Raw genomic sequence first — 24285 nt, forward strand, 5'->3', positions numbered from 1 at the left:
GCGAAGGGAGGCCGGGCGGGGCTTGAGCGGCGATTGGCTGCCTTCGGCCGAGGCGGGAAAAACAGACCTTGTTGGCATTGCCGGCGGTGTCTTGGGTCTCGCGCGGGGCTCTCTCTCCCCCTCTCTGATTGGTGCGCGGCTCTGGTGTCGTCACTTCCTCTGGAGCGTGAGGAGAATGTGTGGTAGGGGGCGTTAGGGAAGTTGAAAGTCTGTGGTGAGTGAGGCGCTTCTCCCTCCCCCCCGTTTCCCTACCCATTTTTCTAACCAATGTCTCTTTCTTCCTCTTTGTAATCTTCCTTCGTGTCCCCTCCCACTGGCCCCTTAATGCTACGCCCGAAACACCCACCCCCGAAAAATATTATTAAATTTCTGTGCCGCCCTTAATCTGGGGTTCACAGGGCGGTTTACACTATAAAAACCTCGACATACATACCGTAGTAACAGACAAAAAACAGTTTAAAAATCCATGGATTGTTTAATCCAGAGTTTCCCAAACTTGGGTCTCTTCCTGTTTGGTACTACAATTCCCATCATCCCTGACCACTGGTCCTTCTAGCTAGGGATTATGGGAATTGTAGTCCAAAAACAGCTGGCGAACCAAGATTGGGAAACCCTGGTTTAATCAGACAAATGCCTGAGAGAAGAGGAATATTTTCTCCTAAATATATACATAATGAAGGTGTCAGGTGAGCCTCCGTGGGAAGAGCATTTCCCAAATAGGGATCCACCACAGCAAAGACCCCGTTCTTGTGGTGACACCCTCCGGACCTCAAGTGGAGGAGGCACCCAAAGAAGGGCCTCAGGATGATTTCAGGCTCCAGGTCAGTTCATATGGAGAGAGGTGATCCTTGAGGTATTGTGGTCCTGAGCCGTTTAAGGCTTTAGAGATCAAAACCAGTGCCTGTGGTTGGACTACTACTGCCATTGTTACTACCATTAATTCAATTTATATACCACCCTTTATCAAAAGACCCCAGGGTAGTATACAGTCATACCTTGGATTGAATGCGCTTCAGGTTGAGCGTGTTCGAGTTGCGCTCCGCGGCAAGCCAGAAGTAACAGAGCACGTTACTTCCGGGTTTCGCCACTTGCGCATGCGCAGACGCTCAAAATAACGTCACATGCGCAGCAGCAGTGAAAAGTGATGCGTGCGTGTGCAGACGTGCCATCTCTAGTTACGTTTGCTTCTAAGATGCGAACGGGGCTCCGGAACGGATCCCGTTCGTGTCCAGAGGTACCACTGTACAGCGTTAAAAAAAATTACAGAACATCAATGATAAAAACATAAAAAGCATACTGACAGATAATAAAATAGTCATCATAATAACAGTCCTCTCCCCTACAATTTCACAGGCCATAGATTATTTAATAGCCATAGGCATGGGTAAAGAGGAATGCTTTTGCCTTGCGCCTAAAGACATGTAATGAAGGCACCAGGCAAGCCTCTCTGTGGAGAGCATTCCACAATCGGGGAGCCACCACTCTTGTTGCCACCCTTCCTTGTCACTAGGCAGCTCCCAAACCCCCGTGTTACCGTTTTATTCTACTTATTTCTTTTTAAATGTTTTTATTTCATTTTGCAACATGCAGCAAAGGAGGACTGTTGCAAGCATCTTGAATGCCTTTGCATTATTCACCCATAAGAGCTTTCAGGATACAGTGGTACACGTCTTGGATTATAAACATGTCAAGCCCGGAAGTGTGTGTTGTGGTTTGTAACCTTTTTTTTTTTTTGGATTACAACCCCCTTTTTTGGGGGGGGGATTATGAACACATTTTTTTGGGAGGCCCCATTGGTGAAAGCGCACCTTGGGTTACAACCTATTTTGGTTTACAAACAGACCTCCGGAACGGATTATGGTTGTAAACCAAGGTACCACTGTATTGTGAATGAAAAGGAAAATACATTATCACACCACACAAATGGCATACAAAGAAAGAGTGTACACTCTACTCAAGGAGAACTCTCCAATAGTCCACCATGACTGGGAATGGCAGGAGTCCTTGTTTGCTCTTCCTGTCTCAAGTGAGATACAAATGGTCACTGTACCATGTAAAAAAAGAAAAGGGGCTTTGCCCTTCCTTTAGCCACATAGTTTCATTTTGTTTCTTTAACGTATTTGTATTCTGTCATTCTCCCATGATGGCATTCATTATTATTATTTTTCAAAATGTGTAAAATGTAAAGTAACAAAACCAGTAGCAAAATACAGTAAGCCTTCAATATATGTGAGGTTACATTCCAGGCATCATGGCCGTTGGGATTTTTTCCTGGATGCCTGCTCTTTTTTCACCCCTTAAAAAAATTTTTTTTAATTGCCAAGCAGGCAAAGCAGAATGTACACAAGCTAAATGTGTGTAAGTTGTGAGCTTACTGTACATCAAAACAATTTTACAACCACTTGTGCTTGCTTGCTATTTAAAAGGGCAAAGATTAAGTTGTACTTGTTAAAAACATATAAAGCACAGAGCTTCCCCCCTTTAATGTGTTTTCCTCCCAGCACCCTTTTCCAGATTGACTCCTCTGGCCAAGGAAATCCTGATGTGCACATTCTGCTATGGATCCCCTGGCTCATTGCAAAGGACTCTGCGACATGTTTTAAGGCAGGCATCTGCCTTAAACCAGGTACTGTACAAAATAATGGCTTGGCATTGAGCCAGTTACTTACCCCATGGGTTTTATACACTAGGAAATTTGCAGTATAACTACAATCGGCACCTGCATTACCACAGACCAAGGATTCCAATAGCTTAAGGCAGACCCTCCAAGTGTATTTTCCAGGGACAGAAACCGTCCCAGTCTCTGATTTGATCCCAGAATGTTCCTCTGTTCCTTAGAACGTCCCTACTTTTCATCAGAGAAGTGTTGGAGGGTACGGTAGGACATCCAGTAGTATGAGCCAGTGTGGTGTAGTGGTTAAGAGCGATAGACTCGTAATCTGGGGAACCGGGTTCGCGTCTCCGCTCCTCCACATGCAGCTGCTGGGTGACCTTGGGCCAGTCACACTTCTTTGAAGTCTCTCAGCCCCATTCACCTCACAGAGTGTTTGTTGTGGGGGAGGAAGGGAAAGGAGAATGTTAGCCGCTTTGAGACTCCTTAAAGGGAGTGAAAGGCGGGATATCAAATCCAAACCCCTCCTCTTCCTCCTCCTCCTCCTCTTCTTCTTCTTCTTCTTCATCATCTCTATTTTTGTCAGAGAAATGTTGGAGGGTATGCTAAAGTGGGGGTGACAGCATTTTTGTTGCTGCTGCTGTGAAATAACTGGGAATTTGAAACCATTGTACCTCAGCTGAAAATCATGTAGCAATCCACCAGTGCATCCAAATCTATATTCCCTCTGCCTGTGTTTTAAGGTATAGCTGTTGGACCTCACTACATGCTCATTAAAGCATACACAACAGCATCTTGTGGTTGTACACACAGTGGAAGTGTACAAGCTTTCTTTCAGGGAACCACTGACAAACTATGGTTTATTGGAATGTATTGCAAACAATCAACATATTATTGTATTTTTATTTTGAAATGGATTTTGTAGCTTAGGGGCCAGAATGTTTGTTTAGTATGAATGCTTTTTATTCCACACTGACTTGATGGTTGTGGTGGGTCCCAAAGCTTATTTTTATATTTATATCGCACCTTTCCTCCAAGGAGCTCAGAATGACTGGCATACGTCATCTTTTCCTCCTTCCTATAAGTTGAGGAATAGCAACTTGTCAAAAAATACCCAGAGAGCTTCATGGCTGAATAAGGATTTGAACCCAGGTCTCTGTGTTCCAAGTTGTGTGCTATTCTGTCCACTCCACCATACTCTCTCTTTAAAACACACAGTACTGAGCAGTTTATAAAAATGTAGGAGCCATGTCAGGAAAAAAGAAAAGAGTAATTTCTTGCCTAACATTTTGCTTCTCTGCTGTTCTTGTGTGCACTTTCCTCATAACATCTCCCAAGCCACATATTTCTTACAAGTCACCCTACCAGTTTATTGAGTGTTAATTAATCCAAAATTACTCAAACACAGCTGGTTGTGCAGTCACATGCAATAAGGTGCATTAGCACCCTGAGGTAAATTAGGCAGAAATATGATTGCTCCAGAAGTACTAGATTTAAGTTGCTGCACCTGCAAGCTACATCTTAGCAGATGCTTGCGCCCAGGACTCTCATTAGCTTTATTCTTGTAACATTAAAATTAAGTTTAATTTTGCTCTTGACCCGAGCTGAAGTGGTATTGGTCCTTTGGTAATCTTTGCTGCTGTACAGTCCAGGGTTAAAGTGCTTGAGTTGCAACCCTCATTTTTATTGTATTGTATTGATAGGTTGCCTTTCATAACAAACCAGGTGCTAGAATGCTAGTATCATCCCCAGGGCCCCAGTTGTAAGCAAAATGGGTGAAGATGATTGTTCATATTAAAATAGGGTTAGACAAAAAAGAAAAAGCTTCCAGCCAGCCTACCCAGACAAATAATTTAGCCATATATATCATTTAGCCATATATATTAGTTCAGTCTATCTGTGAATCATTGATAATTGTTTTATATAATTGTGTATACTTAGATGGTTTTTTATTATTAAGCAGCCCGTACATTTTTCTAAATGAATGAATACATTTATGGAGAATAAGGCTACTAGCCATGATAGCAGCACTGTACATCTTTGAAGACCAGTTTATGAGGACCACAAGTGGGAAGAATGTTGCGCTCATGTCCTGCCTGTGGACTTACCATAGGCACCTGGTTTGCCACTGTGAGAACAGGATGCTGGGCTTGATGGAAATTTGGCCTGGTAAGAACATAAAAAGAACCTCCTGAATCAGGCTAAAGGCCCATGTAGTGCAGTATCCAGATCTCACAGTGACCAACCAGATTTCTGAACGCAACAACACTCTTCACCTCTGCGGTTTCTGGTACTCAGAAACTTACAGTCTCTGACAGTGAAGGGAGAACCTGGTCATTGATCCACCTGCAGGATTTTTCTTGTGTTCATATATACTTCTGTGGAATTTTTTGAGGAAGAAATTCTCCTTGTGATGTGGTATTTGAATTAAGTAAGTCTGCTTCAAAACTAGAGGGCTGAAATCCGCCTACTGCTCCAGCAGCTGAAAATTTCATACTTCACTGAGATTTGTATGGGGAACATGTAAATGCAGAAACCAACAAGACAAAACCAAGGAAGATTCTAGTGCCATTGTAAGAACTAACACTTTTAGCATAGCGTTGAATCTCTGATCCTAAACTTCCTCTGCCTTGTGTGCAATCTTCAGAAGAAAAGGCTAACAAGTAAACCCTACACAAATCCAGAATGGAGTTCCTAAGATGGATGGCAACTTGTGCACCTCCTTCCAGCAACTCCTGTAGCCAAGCTGGTGCCAGACATATTGCTCTGCTTTCCTTTGGGCCTTATCAGCAAGCCAAAAGGGGAGTCTTGTCATCTGGGCAGCCTAGGCCCTCCATACACACTGGCCAGCCTTGTGCCCAGAGAGGTCACTTCAGTGCTGCTAGCACAGTGGTTTGACTTCACCCCCAGAGGCACATTCCATTGTCCATTGATACAGATCTGTGCCAACAATGTTTTGTGTTCAGAACCCACTTCTACCACGATGCATGAATTAGTCACTTAAGTCTTTTTTTATAAATAAAAAACCAGGAAAAAGAAAAAGAAGGCAGAGAATACAAAATATGTAGAAGCAAGAGTGGGGAAGAGAGATGAGATTAACAAAATAGAGTGGGGAAACTTTCCTGGTAAATGTAAATGTGCAGCATGAAAATTGCTGAAAATTTAGGTTACCCTGAAGAGCAATGAAAGTAGTCAGAAAGTAGATATTAAGGCTAACTGTTATATCTTCCCTAGGTTATTGCTGTACAGAGGCCCTTTCTAACCAAAACTGCTTTTCTTTTGCATTTCTACACTCCAAGTGCTGATCTTGCATTCTGCTCCAGCAAATGAGTCACTAAGGCATTAGCCAGTCCTGTAGATGAGTAAATACATGTGCCAGTTTGTTTTGCCTTCTGCTTTGAAACCCAAGAGCATATCTTGCTGAAATGTTTTGGTTAGTGCTTTCCCAACTTCAGACCCCTGCTCTGTCCAATTCCATAATTTAAAATCGGAACCTTTACTCTTGTATCTGAAAAACTTCCCCATTTTTAAAGAATCCCAATAATAATACCTACCCTCAGAGAAGTATGCTTTCTGTATTCACCTGCTCACTGGAAGGAAGCAAGTTCTGAACAATGAGTTATGCAGAGATGCAACGGATAAGGTTATTGGTGAATGAGCTGTCACAATTCACTAGAGAGTTTTGATGGGGAGCTCTAGTGTAGCCAGTCCCATCCATGTTTGCTGTCAATGTTGATCAGCCGGCCGTTGATGTCAGCAAGCTCTTGCTTGCAAAGGAACAATACAGAGCTAACTTTGATTACCCCTTTGTAGCCATGTCCTTACCTGCTTCGCACCTCACATTACATCTTAATGTCAGGTGCTGGATCTAATTAAGCCTATTATCTGGAAGTTGCCAACCCCTGGTTTTGGCAGTGGAGCTAATTACCTGTTGCACTCCATGGGCCACACAACCTAAATTACTACATATCAGGGACTCTTAACAGTCCAAGTAGTTTTTATTTTTTATTTTATTTCTTACCAGCCTTCCACTGTGAGATCACAGGGTGGATTACAGCAATAAAAAATACAATATTAAAACCAGTTTGAAATAAATTATATTCAAGAGAATAGGGTCCTGATATGTGTGTGTGTGTGTGTATCAAGTGTCAAAGGGAAGGCCAGGGTAAAGTGCAAACAATAAAGCTTTTTGTCAATTAAAATAACAGAGAGTCAGAATTGGTGGCTGCTATACTACAAATCGCATTGAGTGATGCATGTCTAGCTTAAGAAACATTCACTGTAGGAATGTGAGCAGACTTGGTATGATTAACAATAAACTATGTTGTCTCTTAGTAGCTAACCCTGGGAGCACATGAATGGCAGACATCTCCTGGCTGCTTCTATAATTTCTGTCCAGAACTCCAATTTTGTATATCCTTCATGTCAAAACTGCTTTTCCAGGCTACTCCTAGATTTAAAGAGGTAAGTCCACTCCAGAGCACTGATAAATTTGGACTACCATCTAGCACAGCACAAACAGGAAAGCTGTGGCCCTTCGAATGTTGAGCTTCAACTCCCATAAGATCCATCCAGCAGAAAACAACCTTTCTCCCTCCTCTATATGACATCCTTTTATATATTTGAACATGGCTATCACATCACCCCTTAACCTCCTCTTCTCCAGGCTAAACATGCCCAGCTCCCTTAGCCATTCCTCATAAGGCATCGTTTCCAGACCTTTGACCATTTTGGTTGCCCTCCTCTGGACACGTTCCAGTTTGTCAGTGTCCTTCTTGGACTGTGGTGCCCAGAACTGGACACAGTACTCCAGGTGAGGTCTGACCAGAGCAGAATACAGTGGCACTATTACTTCCCTTGATCTAGATGCTATACTCCTATTGATGCAGCCCAGAATTGCATTGGCTTTTTTAGCTGCCGCGTCACACTGTTGGCTCATGTCAAGTTTGTGGTCAACCAGGACTCCTAGATCATTTTCACATGTACTGCTCTCAAGCCAGGTGTCGCCCATCTTGTATTTGTGCCTCTCATTTTTTTTGCCCAAGTGCAATACTTTACATTTCTCCCTGTTAAAGTTCATCTTGTTTGCTTTGGCCCAGTTCTCTAATCTGTCAAGGTCGTTTTGAAGTGTGATCCTGTCCTCTGGGGTGTTAGCCACCCCTCCCAGTTTCCACACAGTGACCACACACACAGCCTTCAAGCAGGCAAGTAAGAGGACTTGTCACAGTTCAAGGACACCTTCCAGACAGGCAAAGCATCCAAGGACATGGAGCAGAGTCAGTGGGGGAGTGTGGCCTTGAGAGAGTGGAATAGAGAAAGTCCTAAGGGCCAGATAGCGGGGCCTCATTCGATCCTCAGGCTTGGAAGTTCATCACATGGGGCAGCAGAAGGCAAATGCCATAGTTTAAACTGTGGTGAAAAACTTGAGTATTTGGAACTGCAGTTGAAAGATTCGCCACACGGGGGAGCTCCATGGTTCAGCGGTACGTGATAAGTGAAGCCTAGTCCGGAAAAGCTTCTGCTTTCATAAATCTGTTAACATTTACACTCTAAAGTATGTCAACATCGTTTCCAGTAATCTGTAATTCTTCTAACACAATATAGATTAATTCTCATTTTTCAATTGTTCACCGAGTAGCCCACCTTTCATTGTGATGCATTGCCAGGTTTAATTCCCCCTTTAGGGCTTAATCTGAAGCAGGGCATAGTTCTGGCCTCTAAAGAGTCAGCTCTCTCTTTTAGAACATACAAAATGACAAAGAGCGCACACAGAGTATATAACTGCAACCAGTTCTGTTCCCCCAGGAGGTCACAGAGTGAGTCTCCCATACAGGATTGTTTCCCACCGCTTCTCACTTATGAAATTAAATTGTCTGTTGCAGATGGGGACTGCCTTTTCCTAACCACTTCTGTGAGTCCAAATCTGAGCCGAGGTTTGAATCCAGGTTTCCTCCGCTCAGAACCTGTGAAAGCAGGTCGCTTTTGCCATTTCCACTCATTTTTTCCTAAGGCAACAATCCCAAGTACACTTCCTAGGCAGTGAATCTAATGGGACTCAGTGGAACTTGCTTCCGAGCAAATATGCAAAGGATTGTGCTGTTAGATTATTAAGATGACAGGTGATTAAAGACTTAGGTTGGGAAGCTGGTATGCACCTGCAATATTTGTCAGCTTCCAGTAGCTTTTTCATCTGGTCTTTTAACAGGTACAGTTGCCTGAAGTGTGGCTGCTCAGGTGACTCTAGGGAAGCGAACTACAGGTATCGACTCTCACTAGAGGTAGCTGACACTCGTGATGTATTTGAGGTGACAGTATTTGGAAGCTGTTTGGATACTTTCTTTGGAGTGACAGCAAAGGGACTGCAGAGGTAAGGAATGCAACATCATTTCTCTGCTGAAAATGAGTGTGTCCCCCTCCCCCCCCCAGTACATCCCAGACTGCATGTGATGTAATTATGTCTCTAAAAACAGTTGCGGCACATTTTGCTGCTTGGATACCAAGCTGGTATTTATTAATAGGGGCAATTAAATCTGTGCAGCTATGAAATTTGTGGACATTCAGCAAGCCCAGCACATTCTAGTGGGGTGGATCCCTGGACAAATCTGGACTCAAGTCTCCTCTCAGCTTTCCTTAAAACATTTTTTTTAAATTGATGTTTGTGTATATAAACATCCATCTGTAAGATGAAAGAAGAGCAAACAATGACTACATCTTGCCACCTAACCCTGATTTCAGTTTCTAAGAAAAAGGGAGCATGATTGCTTCATGCCCTGCATTTTAAAAAATGGCAATAATCAGTCTTTGTCCAGAAAATTCAAGCTTTACACTGCATGTGTACCAGTGAGTAACACTGAGGTAAGCTAGAGCAAAGCAGGTACAGCATAATGTAGCATACTTAAGTTAAACTGTCTTGCAGGATTTGCAGAAGGAGATGAGCCACTGATGGACAAAAATGAAGGGTTCTGATAACAGTCAGAGGCCATGAGAAAATGCTTTTGTGTTTTCAAACTTCTATGCTTTATAAGAGAATGATGATTTGGACCAAGGTTTGAAACAGTGGCCGGGGGGGCGGGGGGGCCAAAACTGTATTTTTAAAAAAGAAGCAAAGTAAAGATTCTCAGGAGCCCTGATTGATGCTAACTAAGCTCAGATAGCAGTCTGTTGTCATATGACTCACTTCTATTTCTGATACTAAGCCAGGCTTTTTAGCCACCTGGGAGCCATTTAAAGCTCTTCAGAGCTCTTTTGGGAACAGCAGGGTGCAAGTGAAAGAAATGATAACGAAATAATTGACTGAGTTGCTCAAATTCATATGTGGACTTTGATACCTTATTCCAGTACTCCATTAAGGGTAGCCAGATTATAACAGAAGCAACAACTTGTAGAATTCTCTCTCCGTGCAATTCAAAAAGACCCTCTTCATATGGGGATAGACATGGTAACATTCACCCCTTTGCTGGGAGAAGCACAGGGAGAAGAAACGCCCTGGTGCATCTGCAGCAGCACAACCAGACACCGTCATCTGCCCCAGCTGCAACAAAACATGTCTCTCCCACATCGGTCTCTACAGCACAGTAGGCGTTGCGACCTTCCAAAAGCTTGAGTTCACCCCCAAAGGCATAATCCTCCATCGTCTCCCGAGACGGACAGATGCCAACAACAACAGTTCCCAAATTCATAATTTTCAAGCCTTTTTCAGGTTTCAGTGTATTCAGGCTTTTGGTTCATCTTGTCCAGTATTTACAAGTATCTGCTGTAACTGAGAACAGCTCTCAAAGGCCCCAGGTAAAGATCTTTGATAAACCTGGGAGACTGTCCCAAGAAACCTGATACATACAAAGAAGATGGAAGGAAGGAGGGAATCTGTTTCCTTTTTCATGGCAGGCCTGGAAAACCTGAGTTCAGCATATTCTATTGTACAGTGGTACCTCGGGTTACAGATGCTTCAGGTTACAGATGCTTCAGGTTACAGACTCCTCTAACCCAGAAATAGTACCTCAGGTTAAGAACTTTGCTTCAGGATGAGAACAGAAATCGTGCTACAGCAGTGAGAGGCCCCATTAGCTAAAGTGGTACCTCAGGTTAAGAACAGTTTCAGGTTAAGAACCGACCTCGAGAACGAATTAAGTACTTAACCCGAGGTACCACTGTAGAGGGATTGAGGGAGGCATTAAAATTTGAATACGATGGATGCTGTCCTTTTCTGATACGCAAGCAGACATTTCCAGGTCACATTTTCAACTTGCTAATACATGTGCACAAACAATCCTGGGTGTGTTTACTGCGAAGTAAGTCCCACTGTGTTCATTAAGGCTTACTCCCAGGTAAGGTTGCACCCCATAGCACAGTTAGTGATGTCCTGGCTATTTGAATGGAAGTGCATTTTGCTGAGTTATCTCTTCGCAGCTTGCTGCGAAGTGTAACACAGCAATATTTTGACACTTGGACCTTAAATTCCTTATAGGTCTCAGAAGACAAGCAGTATCCAGTCAGTAATTTTTTGTAACACTTTTATTCAAGGTACATTGAAGAACTGAAACAAGAAGCAAGAGGACCAGACAGGGATGAAGTTCTGGGTTTGGTATTTCAAGCAGTTGAAACGTGCTTCCTTGGGAAGAAATTTGTCTTTGGAGTTAAGGTAACTCACCCCCACCCCACCAGCATGTTTTGCTCAAAGAATGCACAACTCATTCTTGGGGGAGATGAGCATCATTCGGTGGGGGGGGGATAAAGCTGCCAAATTTTGTGCATGACTGCCTTATTTCTATATTTCACCCTAACCCACCCCCACCCCTCAGATGCCCTGGAACCTTTTTAGCATCTGGGGCATTCTAGAGGGTGTGGAATAGCTGGCCCAAGAAACTGAATTGTTTGAAATGTAGAAAGAGAAATAACTTGCTTCTGCATTATATCAATGGCAAGCCCTATCCCGTCCCCCACCCAGAAAAAAATAACTCGTCACCAAAATCCACACACACTCCAAAAAAATGTCTGCATGTGAAAGGGGGGGAAGAATTGGAAAACATTTTTTCGTTCTGCACTAGTTACTTCACAATTGGTATTTTAACTAAAATTAAGACACCAAACATGACTAGTATTTCCTACGGCAAAACATTAATGTCTGCACCAGGAAATCAGTCTGGCTGCATTTCAGAATTAGAAGAGGAGTGGGAATTTGTGTTCAGATCGCTTTGCCTCCAAGCAGGAACATAGAGGCAGTTACCAAAAATGAAGCTTGAATTTCTTGATCCATAAGGTGCGAACTAATAATATATATGCCTCCAGCGTTCTGACTTTTCCAAGTGATGGCTATGAGACCATCCAGTTCCAACTGCTAAAAGTAAACATGTGCCATCAACGGCTCCTTGAAGCATGTTTGGATATTTTCCCGCTCCCCCTTCAATCAAAGGCACAGCTCCCGGGAGAGATACAAAATCAAATCACTGCAACAATAATCCTACTCTAGGCTTGCTGATTTTATTTTTTTCATTTTCAATCTCTCTGTTCAACAACCTAGAGTTGGAAATAGGTAGACTGTTTGTGATGAGAGAGAGAGAGGTTACTGTCAGTTTGCACAGATATCCTCTGAGTTTGGGCATCTGCCTCCAGACGCCTTACATGTGAGGAATTATAATGAGGGGTATTAATGAGAATAAAGCTGCTTATGAGGAAGGGTCTCTTCCTCAGAATATCTATTTTGTGACTTTTAGATTCTAGGAAGAGCAAAAAACCAAGGCTTCCTTCTCACCGAAGTAAATCTGTGTCTGGAGTACACCACCTGAGGGTGCAGATGCGTCCTCATGTGACTGTGGGGGGGTCTACATAATTGTTTTCCTAACATGCTAGTTTCTTATATGCAAATACTTTTTAATATGAGCACACACATAGTCTTTGGCGATTTCAACATGGCGCCGAGGTAAGACGCGCTTACCGGTGCTCTTCGGATTTCTTTTAATCTTCTCTTAATCCTTTATATTTTATCTTAACTGACCCAGTCAGTCTTTGAAGCATTTTATAATTGCTGCAGCTACATGCTATGGCAACTTTCTGAGAAATTTGGCCCTGCTCCAGATTGCTGCAGACTGCTCCTTGTTTCTCTCTTATCAGCGGGCCGGCCTCGGCTGCTAAAAGAGAAGAGAACGCCATTATCCTAATTGGAGAGAGGGCTTAAGAGGAAGACGCTGTGTGGTCATCGTTTGTGCCCAGGCTGCTGTCATAGAGGGTTGAGAGAGGCCAGTGGAGCCAGGACATTTGGCACCCTACCCCCTAGACATCTTGAGGCTGTCACATTTCAATACTTCCCCTTGTGAAAAGCTTCTGCAAACTGGGTCCGAGGTGTCCACAGAAGACTGATGTTGTAAGTGGATTTTACCGCAGTGGAGAGGAAAACTTCACTATTATTATCCATCCAAGGAGCTTTCACCCACGGTGCCATCTTCTGGTGGTCTTAACTATCTTACTTGTGTGTTAAATGTTATGTTATTTTAAGAATCGTATAATCCTTTGCCTGAGGAAAGTATGGGTCAGAACAAACGCTTGAGAGACTTTGACGAGCCCCTATCATCCCCTAAACCAAAACTATTAAGGTTGGTGCCACACCGGAATAGAAGAGGGAGTGACAATGCTGAGCATTGCTTTGCGGTGGAAACCCAAAATCGCTTCCTACCTCTAATTGATTTAGAAGCCACTCCAACTCTGACGACTCAAAATTTTTCAAAAGTAAAGCCTGTAAAGGAAAATATGAAAGAAAAACTCTCAACACAGGATGATGGTTTAACATCTGACATGGGGGAGTTCCCCAGTTGTGAGCAGTTACACTTAGTAATTAAGACCCTTCACTGTATCTTTAAAAGGCTGGATGAGGTATCTTCACAATTATCCAATATCTTGCTGAAAGTCGAAAAACTTGTTTTTTTTTATAAAATTTTTATTGGTTTTTCAACATATAATATAAGACAATACAAACAACAAACACCAACAAACAAACATATAAACATGTATAATTTCATAAATTTTTTCGTATACCCAATTTCAACGACTTCCCCATGCCTCCCTTTTCTGCATCCCTGTTCTAAATTTTTTTCAGCAACCCCTGGTCTGAATTACTTATTAATTCCTTTCTTTAACCCTTTTCTTTCCTCTTGTCCAATCATTTATCGCTGCAAATCTGCTATGCTTTACCCATGACATTTTAACACTCAATAATTTTACAAGAATTTTTAAGATAAAGTTTAAATTTCTTCCAGTCTTCCTCCACCGTCTCTTTCCCTTGGTCACGGATTCTGCTCGTCATCTCTGCTAGTCCCATGTAGTCGATCACCTTCGTCTGCCACTCTTCCAGTGTGGGTAGTTCTTGTGTCTTCCAATACTTTGCTAGTAGAACTCTTGCTGCTGTTGTAGCATACATAAAAAACGTCCTGTCTTTCTTTGACACCAATTGGCCTACCATGCCCAGGAGGAAAGCCTCTGGTTTCTTATGAAAGGTACACTTAAGCACCTTCTTAATTTCATTATATATCGTTTCCCAGAAGGCCTTAATCCTTGGGCACGTCCACCAAAGGTGATAAAAAGTACCTTCAGTTCCATTACATTTCCATGAAAGTCGAAAAACTTGAATCAACAACACAATCTTCAGTTTGTGAGGTCAAAAACTTATTGCCTCACCCCAATTCAGATAAAAGAAAGGAGACTAATATTAAATATATCTTAAATTCCCAATTGAATAATCAGATATTAACTCTGCAACCCAAGAAAAGTTGCCTTTCTGTCAGGTCGGAAATAGGAAGATGGTCATCGCTAGAAGGGGCTAAAGACGGTTTAAGCAAACTTTTAAAAATTAAGAAACACCAGATTGACCTATATGCGGTGATGCCCCTGTTCCGACAGACCAACTTCTTGAAGGTGATACTTGCGTTCCACTCTGAAAAGATACCATCTATTATTGTTAGGCGGAAAACGCTTTTGTCCATGGCCGATATCGTAGCAACGAGAGTTTTTGCAGATAGCAAGATCAAACCCCTTCTAAATAGGTGCCCTGGCGGTGAGGACATTAGGACAAGAGACTCTGCCTTACTTCAAAATACTGTCAGGCCCCACTGCGATGATTCTGCAGCGTGCCATTCTCGACCAATCTCGATACCCTCTCAAACAGCCATATATGAGGACGGAAATCTGCAGACTGCCCTTGATGAAAGGGAACTTATTGATTCGTTCAGAGCCCTCCCTCCGAAAGAACAGTCGGTGATGATGCAAAGATTTGACACGCTTAAATCACAGCTTTTGCAAGTCCAACACAGAGGGGAAGATACTAACGATGCTTCAAACAACCCCACTTGGGTTCACCGGACAGAAGTGGTCGACCTTCTTCAGCTCAGCCCCATTTTGAAAACAAAAACCATCCTGCAAGACTCAAATCTTCAAGTTGTTTCTGCCCCCAGTGCTATTCCACGAGACAACCAGGCTCTGCCATCCTCACTTAACCTTCATCTACATCCATCGACCAACACACCTAAGGACGAAACTCTGATTTCCCTGCCTGACTCAAATCCCTCTTTAACTCACTCATCTATGCCAGAGCTAGAATCTTCTCCAGTTTCGACCAGATATAGAAGTAGTCCACAAGTGATGCCCCTGAGAGAGTCTTCCGCAATTACCACCCCCGTGATGTCCCCTCAACTACCTTCTTTAAAGGAAAATGTGAATGTTACACTTCGGGACCCGTCGTCGGAAACGATTGAAGACCCGATGGGACGCATCAATAAAATCATCCTAATGCCTGATGATAAATCTGCTAGAGGGTTTCCTCCGACGGACTTAATTTCTCCCTCTCTGGGTATTTCTCTGTCAAGTTGTACAAAGAATTTCGAAATGAAGAGACTTCCTGTTCAGGGATCTACTTCTAGTAGATCACCCTCAGTGTTCCAACAGTCGAACCAAATTGTTAAAAATTCTAATTTGGAGGGCTCCTCACAGTTACCATCTTCCCAATGTAAAATAACTGATTTTTTTGTTACACCTTCTGTCTCTTCCAGAGAGTCTGCCCCTCCTTCGCTTTGACTGTTGAAAGAACAACACAGAAGTCCCCAGCTAGCAGTCCTAAGTTGGAATATTGCTGGCTGGAAAAGGAAAAGATTAGATCCCGAATTTTTGTCCTATATAAACTCTTTTCAGATAATCCTTTTGCAAGAAACATGGGAAGAAGATAAAATAGATATAAATGGCTTTGAACTGATATCACTTCCAGCTAGTCCCTCCCAAAAAGGTGGCCGGTCCAGAGGTGGTCTTGCAATCGCCATATCGCTTAAAATGAGCGCTAAACTCTCGCTAGTTCAGACTTTTCCTCCTTTTGCCTTTACAGGTCTGATTTCAAGCGAAAAATTCTCCCTATTAATCACCAATGTTTATCTTCCTCCAGGTGGTCTTATATCGGACCTCCATTATAGATGGGATTCTCTGGAAGATCATTTATTGGCATGCTATGTTATGTACCCTAATATTCCATCGATAATGGGTGCTGACTTTAATGCACGTACAGCCGCCAATTGGGATGGGATAATCAAGGCCAAGTGGTGGGTACCTCCCCCCTACCCAAAATCTGATTTAATCTCTTTTACATCAAGAAGATCTAAGGACATCAGAGTGAATGAGGCGGGAGTCCTTCTTTATCAATTGGCCATTCGTATGAATTTGAACATTTTGAATGGCAATTGCCCTCCGGACGTGCCAGGAGAATTCACTCATTTGGGCACAACATCAAATAGTGTCCTAGACTACCTTCTAGTTTCAGAAGACCTATTCTCAAACTTCTTTTATTTTAAAGTAGACAATGTACAATCCAGTGACCACCTACCTCTAGCGGCCAAGCTAACGCTTGACTGGCACCTGGTTAGCAGTTCACACCCAATTCATGTAGGTTTAAATGCCGCAGCTCAAGTAAGAAGCATTAAATGGTCTGTGAAACAGGCCCAAAAATACGCAGAATTCTTCCAGAGGAATATCTCCGAACCCCTTATTGTTTCAGTGGCGGAGTTGTCTGAACCAAATAGGATATTGGAGTGGTTTTCCCACCTCTCTGTAGATTTAACTAGCTTCTTTACGATGCCGACTCACCTGGTTAACCGAGATCAACCCAGGTTCGGTGCACCTTGGTTTGATTCCAAATGTAAGCAAGCTAGACTCTCTCTCTGTTGTATCTACAACAGATAGAAATCTTCTGGAGCTGAAACTCTTCCACCAGAGTACTTGCAGGCCAAAATTGCTTACAAACAGGCACAGAAGTCAGCCAAGTATGAATGGCAGCTAAGACGTTAGCAAGCGCTGATTGCTGCCTCTAAGCTTCGCAGCTCTCGTGGTTTTTGGAATTTAATCAACAAAAGATCGAGGAAATACCCATTGACGGTTATACCAGCCCCGACATGGGAACAATTTCTAAGAAAATATTTCTCCCAGACAGTTATCTCTAACATTCATTCTGATACTCTTTCATGTCACTTGCCCATATGGCCAGATACTGACCCGGAGGAAATAGTTGATTTAATTGCTAAACTGAAAACTGATAAAGCCCCAGGGCCCGATCTGATCCCGGCGGAAGCTATTAAACAACACCCAGCATGGTGGGCCAAAATTCTTGCAAAAATCTTTGATGCAATTAATGCCACGGGCCAGATACCTAGATCATGGAAGGAGTCCATCATAATTCCTATATATAAAAAAGGACCACCAGAGGACCCAGGAAACTATCGTAATATCAGTTTATTATCAATCATCGGAAAAATCTATACTTGCTTCCTGCTAACCAGACTAACCCAATGGGCCGAAGATTTCAATCTGATAGGCCATGAACAGGCCGGGTTTAGACCAAATCGTGCTTCTATTGACCATGCAATAATTCTATATCATTTGGCGCGGAAGTATTCTTCCCCCACTCATGGTCTTCTATGTGCCGCTTTTATAGATCTGAAGGCAGCTTTTGACAGTATCTCTAGAGAGCTGCTATGGGAAAAATTGGCAAAGTGGGGCATAGATAAAAGGCTGTTGTGGCTTATGATCAAATTACATGAAGGGACGGCTGCTAGGGTGAGGTTAACACCTGAGGGCGATCTCACAAACTCTGTACCAATAAATAAGGGGGTACGACAAGGGTGCATCCTTGCCCCCTATCTCTTTAACCTCTATATTAGTGACATGAGAACTCCCCTAGTTGAGGCCCAAACCACCATTCATGCACCCAGGCTTGCAGACTATCGCTGCCCCTTACTATTATACGCTGACGATGCGGTGATCCTCTCATATTCAAGAATCGGTTTGAGGAGGGCCTTTAAGATCTTCGCATTATATTGCCAAACAAATTTACTTACTATTAACCATTCCAAATCTAAAGTCCTAATTTTTTCCAGGAGTCGTAAATTGTATAGGTGGGAACTCGAGGGGAAGCCAATTGAACAAGTCTACAAATTTCTATATCTAGGAATTTACTTCCAGCATAATATGGGATGGAAAGCGCATATCACATACTTACAAAATAAGGGCAAAGCCCTTATCTACGCTCTATTACGCTTTTTCTTTACAGAGGGGGCTATGCATATTCCATCTGCCTTAAAAGTTTATAGTGCAAAAGTGGTTGCAACTATGGCCTATGCGGTCCCTTTATGGGGCGCTTTTGTAAACCTCATGCCTCTGGTGACATTGCAAAATCTTTTTCTCAGACGCCTTTTGAAACTACCCTCCTGTGTAAGCAACTCGGCTATTCGCTTAGAACTTAAGACCCCCTCCTTAGAGATCCTGATGTGGAGACATGCCTTTAATTACTGGCTGTCCCTTTGGCATAAATTGCCCAATTACCATCTTATTCAGTGCCTTTGGAGAGATGAATTTACCAGCCCATGGGCAACAAAAATCCATTCCAAACTGTTGTCTTATGGAATCTCTCCTTCCAATATACTAAATTTAGATCTAATTACAGCAAAAAAGGTTATCAAACAAAGATTGGAGGAGGTTGATTTGCAACAAAATCTTACTACAGGTGGAGGTACATGTTCCCCGATAAATCAGGGCATTACATTTAGGTCCCAGATACCTCGATATCTGTCTACCTTATCGGTTGCGTCGCATAGATTCGCTTTTGTTAGAGCCAGATTTAATGTGTTCCCCTCAAATGTGCTGAGCAATAGATTTTCTAACGGTAAAACCTCTGTTTTATGCGCATGTGACAACAAATCAATAGAATCCCTTTATCATATCTTGTTTAATTGTCCTTTATATATTGTTCCCCGATCAAGGATTCTGAGTTCAATCATTTTGGAAACTGTTGCTAAACCACCTGAATTACATCTAGCCTATCTACTCCAGGACATTGACTCTTATAGAACATTACAGGTTGCCAGATTCCTGAATTCAGTTCTTTCATATAAAAGACTTCATGGAATGCTGCATGACTATTAAAAATCTAGTAAACTCTATCCACCATCTTTATATCCAAGGCCACAATAAGGTACATCTAGAGATTGTATGTAACGTGAAGGAGATTATGCGTTGAAATATTTTAGTTGATATTTTAGAATGTAAAATGCTATTTTATTGATTGATTGGTTTTACCTTGTGGGCTTATAGCCGAATAAAGTATTATCTATCTATCTTACACTTGTTGTGGTTGAAGAGATTTGGTGCTGGGCTTGCTTTAGTGCCCTCATCAGTTTGCAATTTGGATTGACCCTCCTTGTATTATAGACAGGAGAGGGTCCTTGTAAACCTTGTAAATCTTGTAAACCTAAGCATTTGGGTTCAAAACATGGTGTAGTGGGAATTGGGGTTGCTTGTGCGTAAAACTCCAAACTGCTCCAAACGGGTTGTATAGCTAAACCTTTCCCTAGTTTGACAGCCCCTTACAACGCGACTGTCTCAATCACTGGCAGAATCCGTCAGTGGGCGTTTCCTGAACTTCTTCCAACAAAAAAATTCCTTGACAGCCAGTCTCCGCCTAGCTTCTCTGCGCGGAAGCCTTCTGTGCAGAGTAGGCGTGCCAAGCGGAGGTCCTGCGCTCTCCCCACTGATCTCACTGGAAGAGTCTCGGAGCCTTCCCTCTGAAGTACTCTCAGCCTCCCCTTTCTTCCTGGTGTCACCTTGGTTTCCTTCCCCAGCGGAAGCTCTCTCTCTCCCCTTGCTAGTTCCCTCCCCTGCATCCTTGGAGCGACTTCCCTCTCCGCTAGTCTCTGATGTCAGTTCCCTGACACATGGAGTCCCCTTACAGCAGGCACACCAACTCCAAAGGACGTAGGTGTCTTCAGACTCCTCAAAATTTCCTGATGGGGATGGGCTCCCTCCATGTTAAGGGGCGGCGGAGGCTAAGTGCGGAGTGCTTTTGTGGCTGACTCCCCCTGAGCACGAGAGGAAGCTGCTCTGCAACATTCTTGTGCATTGTGCACACGATATCACACATATGACGTCAGACACATGTCGCATGCCAGGTCCCCCTAATATTGGGCACAAGACAGCACCTCTGCCTTACAGTACAACTTCCAAGTGAATCCAGCCAGCTAGCCTTTCCTTCTATTCTGTGGTTGAAAAGAACCGCCCACTGGTTGTAGTTAGGAGAAAGTGTTTCTGTATAAACAACCTCTTGGCCCTTGAGTGCTTAACAGATGCTTACTAGATAACTTATAGCATGGAGTTACAGGAACTTGGAATTTCAATCCTGTGTATCTGGAGTTTTGGAGCAAGGGATTGTTTCCCGTAGTCCCATGGGTGCAACGATCTGTGCAAAATTTGTGATAGAAATTGAAGTTAATGAGAACCTTGTCTGTCTTAAGAAGCAAAAGTCCAATATCAAAGAGTAGCTGTGGGTTCCCAAGGGAGAACAGCAGTGTCTTTCAGCACAGATTGTGGTCTTGTCTCAGTTTATACACTCCTTTTGCTGTTCCTGACAGTTTCCTCAACTCTGCTTGCTAATATGCAAGAGTAGCTTTCGGGCCTTCCTCTTTGTCCTCCTTACCTGAAATCCTAATAGGTTTCACCTTTTCTTGTCTAACTGGCTATGACTGCAACCCCACAGATCTAGCCCAAGTCCTTACTCAATCACAGTCCTGCAACTCAGTTTCCAGTGCAGTCTGTCTACAACAATAAATATCCTCCTTACTGACATGCGGATACCAAATAAAACTATAATGTTGTTCCCCAATAACATAACTTTAAAGGAAACCCAGGTGTACCCATGTGTACCTTGCTGATAGATGTGCATATGCAGAACCCAGGTGTACAACTGCCATAGGTGGTGATGAAAATGGGAATGTTTGCTTCAGAACCGAAGCATTTCGTCTTGGTGCAATTCTGCTGGACTACAACTCTCATCATCCTTGGCTATTGGAAATACTGGCTGGGGCTGATGGGGGTTGTAATCCAGCAACATCTAGAGGCCCATAGGTTCCTGATCTAAAGTAATCAGCTTCATGAAAGTGATTGGTCCAGGTAAACCTCTTAAGGTTTTGAGCTATAAAATAGAAGCACCTTCTTGTAAAGTATGCTAGCTGATAGAGCACCTTCTATTATCTTGCAGGATTCTGATAAGCAGGATGGCACCGGCTCCGTGCAAAATGGCTGCCAGATTGACAAGAACTCCAGAGCTCTCACTGCCTGTCAGATGGTTGTACCAAACGCTGGTCTTGTGGGCTGCACTGTTATACAATACCTCAAGGAGCTGCAACGTTCTTACTCCAAACATAGCCATGGGGGCTTCTGGCCTCCTGACTGCTTTGCAGCATTTGATCAACCAAGCAGAGAACTCAGTGGCCTGCATGGCTCTGGCACCTTGGGTGCAGTTCCATCAAGTTGCATAGATGTTATTTCAAGCCTCTGGCCTCAATCCTTTGGACTGACTTCCTCCTGCGTTTCTTCAGGAACAGCCACTGATCTTGTAACTCTAAGTACAAGCAAGGCTGCCCAGGATGAGCCAAACTCGGATGATAGTCCAGTTTCTTTGCATAGCCTGTCAGTCTTCAAGCCCCAGGACCGTAACCTGACTGTGAATACGAAAAAAGAACAGAAAGATAAGAAATGTCATTTGCACGATGTCACTGAAAAGAGTGAAGCAGAAGGCTATTCCTCATTAAGAAGAAAAGACTGCAGATCATTGCTTAGCCCCTTAGAATTAGAGGAGAGAGACTCTCCGCTGAGAAAAATTAGCATCCAGTGCAGCGATGGACTGGAAAAATCATGGACCTCATTCCCACCCCAGACATACGATAGATCTCTTTCCTCCCTTGGTCCATCTTCCAGTCGCATTAGAGCAGGTGAAAACACTCAAGAAGCTCCATGGCTTTGGGATGAGCTGCCATCATCTGAAAGTTTCAATGAATTCATTGCCAAAATTGAAAATGACAAAGCCATGGTGTTGCCAACAAAAGCTGAGCATTTCCCCAGTCAGAACGCTGATGAATTCCATGGACCTTTTAAGCAGTCGTCTCCCAATCCAGGCATTTGCAGTGCCAATTTCATTACTGAAGAGTCAGGTGAGAAACTGAAGAAGCTAGCTGGGAAGATGGAAATGTGCAAAGAAGATAATTTCCCTTGCCACCAGCTGAATCTTCCATGCTTCGTTAGCAACAGATATCACCAAGAAGCCTCTTATACCTCTTTACCCACTGAAGAAAAGGAAAATTTGGGGTGTTGGTCCAACCAGCACCCAGATCTTTCACCTTGGTCCACCCCAACTGGAATTAAACGTTCTCATTCAAAGGGAAGCTGTCTGTCATCCAAGGAAGGAGTTGGCCAAGATGTCAGTAGTTGTAAGAGTCTCAATTCCTGCTCATCTACCAACAACTGTCTCAAAAGCCCTTGTTTACAAACCAGGAAGACTACCCACTTAAACTGTAATGGGGATGGTAATTTAGACAAATGGGAAAATACAGGAAGTGTTAGCGATCCACTAAACCAAATGGCTGATCTCACAAACACCCAGGAACAGGGTTTCACCCTGGAAACTTGTGAAAAAACAGACAAAGTTTGTGAAAAAGAGAGAGAGTTGCTCTCAGAAGTGCAAAATTATAATTTTAGAGAGGCTGAGGTCAGCGGTTCCGGTTCCCCTGAGGGCAGTTACAATGCTTCAGCTGATCTCTTTGATGCTACTACCAGACAGGCAGAAGCCACTGTACGATTGTTCAACTTAGCACCAGCTTTCTCTCCACAGGAGGGCACATTGAACAAGAAGTGTATAAGATCTGAAGCTATGCTGAGTGAGCAAGATGCTAGCTGGAATACTTCTTGGCATGGACTGTCCTTACATAAAGTGTTCACTACACCTCATCAGAAAACAAGCACCCCAGTTTCTGGTTCCATATCTGAGTTTGAGCACAGCCCTGCAGGTACTCCAGGCTTTGTTCCTGATTCCCAGTCGACTCCCCTTTCCAGACCTTTTCGACAAGTAAGCCTCCCTAGAGGGAGAGAATCCATTCTTACCAAATTGCCACGGAATAAATTGTCTTGGATCAATGCCAGATGCAAAAGACCCAGGCCTTCCTTGAAAAATTATTTAGCGAAACAGCTTGTCAGCAAGTTCCCGCAATCTAGAAAGTCGAGCGATGCAAATTCTGTTAGCATCAATTCATCTGGTCCTCAGCAGCTATCTATCAAAGTAAGTCCAGCCCAGAGGCTGTCTGAAAACGATGATGAGGAATGGATTCCTCCGTCGGAGAAAAAATGGATACATCCACTTGCTTTCCAGAACGGAAAAACTTTGAGGAGCGATGCCAGTTGCCAAGTTGCAGAGAAGTCTCCTCTTTCTGAAAACAAAGTAAGGTTTGTGATTCCAAAGTCTAATGTTAGCTTAAGGAAGGTAGAATTCATTCATAAAAGGCAACAGCCGACAGAGACTAGATTTGAGGATGGACCTGTTCCTGAAGATGGTGTTTATCTCAGACAGCTCATGAATGAATCCCTCAGCTCCTCTGCTTCTTCAGACGTCAACGGGCCAGGCCCTTCTTCCACACCTGGCAGCATGCATAACACTGCAGATTGGTCTTCTGAACTGTTCGTGTAATAAAACAGCCAGCTTGGAGGCCACTTTGTCAAATTCATCTACTTGTATGTAAGTTTCCTTTCAAAACATCCTTTTTGGTCAGCGTTGTGCCTTTTGACATGTTCTCAGTTACGAGTAGTTTTCTGAAGTGATTGTGAAATGGGAAAGGGCTATTTTGAAGGGAAAAAACACTATTGTTTGCTATTCCTCTTGGCACTTTTAAACAATGAATTATGTCTGTTGGACTGAGCATTAAGTCACTATTTGCTGGAAGACAAAATAAAATGTTGCCTCTATCTCTGGGTATTTTTTATCAATAGCTTTGAACTGGTGACTGCTCTATTGCTGTGTAATATAGAGGGCAGCAGAAGGGTACAGAGTGCCGGCGTGGCACACAAAGGAGAGGTGATTTGGGTAGCCCCTCCAGGCAAGCTTATGCCAAGCTGTGTTCACTCTGGGGCCCACCTTCAGTGGCCGCTCCACCAGAACCTTTATTTACACCCCTGTGATAGAATTGTAGGGCTGGAAGGGTCCACAGGGTCATCTAGTTCAACCCCAATCTTTTGCCCAACGTGAGGCTTGAACCCAAGATTGCGAGATTAAGAATCTCATGCTCTAAATGCTGCTTGCAGCGAATAGGGCAGAAGATAGGCTTTGCCCTGTTGGGAAG

At 43.3% G+C, this 24285-nt stretch overlaps 1 protein-coding gene across 4 annotated transcripts in view; it reads left to right on the plus strand.

Moving 5' to 3' along the window:
• DDIAS (DNA damage induced apoptosis suppressor) overlaps nt 1–24285 on the plus strand; it is a 27694-nt gene continuing 3409 nt past the window's right edge. The window contains exons 1-6 of one of the 4 annotated variants that reach the window (XM_053385465.1): nt 1–214; nt 2502–2626; nt 6950–7075; nt 8817–8978; nt 11132–11249; nt 21159–23911. In XM_053385465.1, the coding sequence (XP_053241440.1) occupies nt 6966–7075; nt 8817–8978; nt 11132–11249; nt 21159–23636 (2868 nt within the window). In that variant the 5' untranslated portion in view covers nt 1–214; nt 2502–2626; nt 6950–6965 and the 3' untranslated portion in view covers nt 23637–23911. Of the gene's footprint in view, nt 215–2501; nt 2627–5909; nt 6045–6949; nt 7076–8816; nt 8979–11131; nt 11250–21158; nt 23912–24285 lie in introns of those variants that run through there. The other 3 variants (XM_053385466.1, XM_053385464.1, XM_053385467.1) reach the window with 3 other exon arrangements.

The sequence above is a fragment of the Podarcis raffonei genome, chromosome 4 (assembly GCF_027172205.1).
Source record: "Podarcis raffonei isolate rPodRaf1 chromosome 4, rPodRaf1.pri, whole genome shotgun sequence".
Lineage (NCBI taxonomy): Eukaryota > Metazoa > Chordata > Lepidosauria > Squamata > Lacertidae > Podarcis > Podarcis raffonei.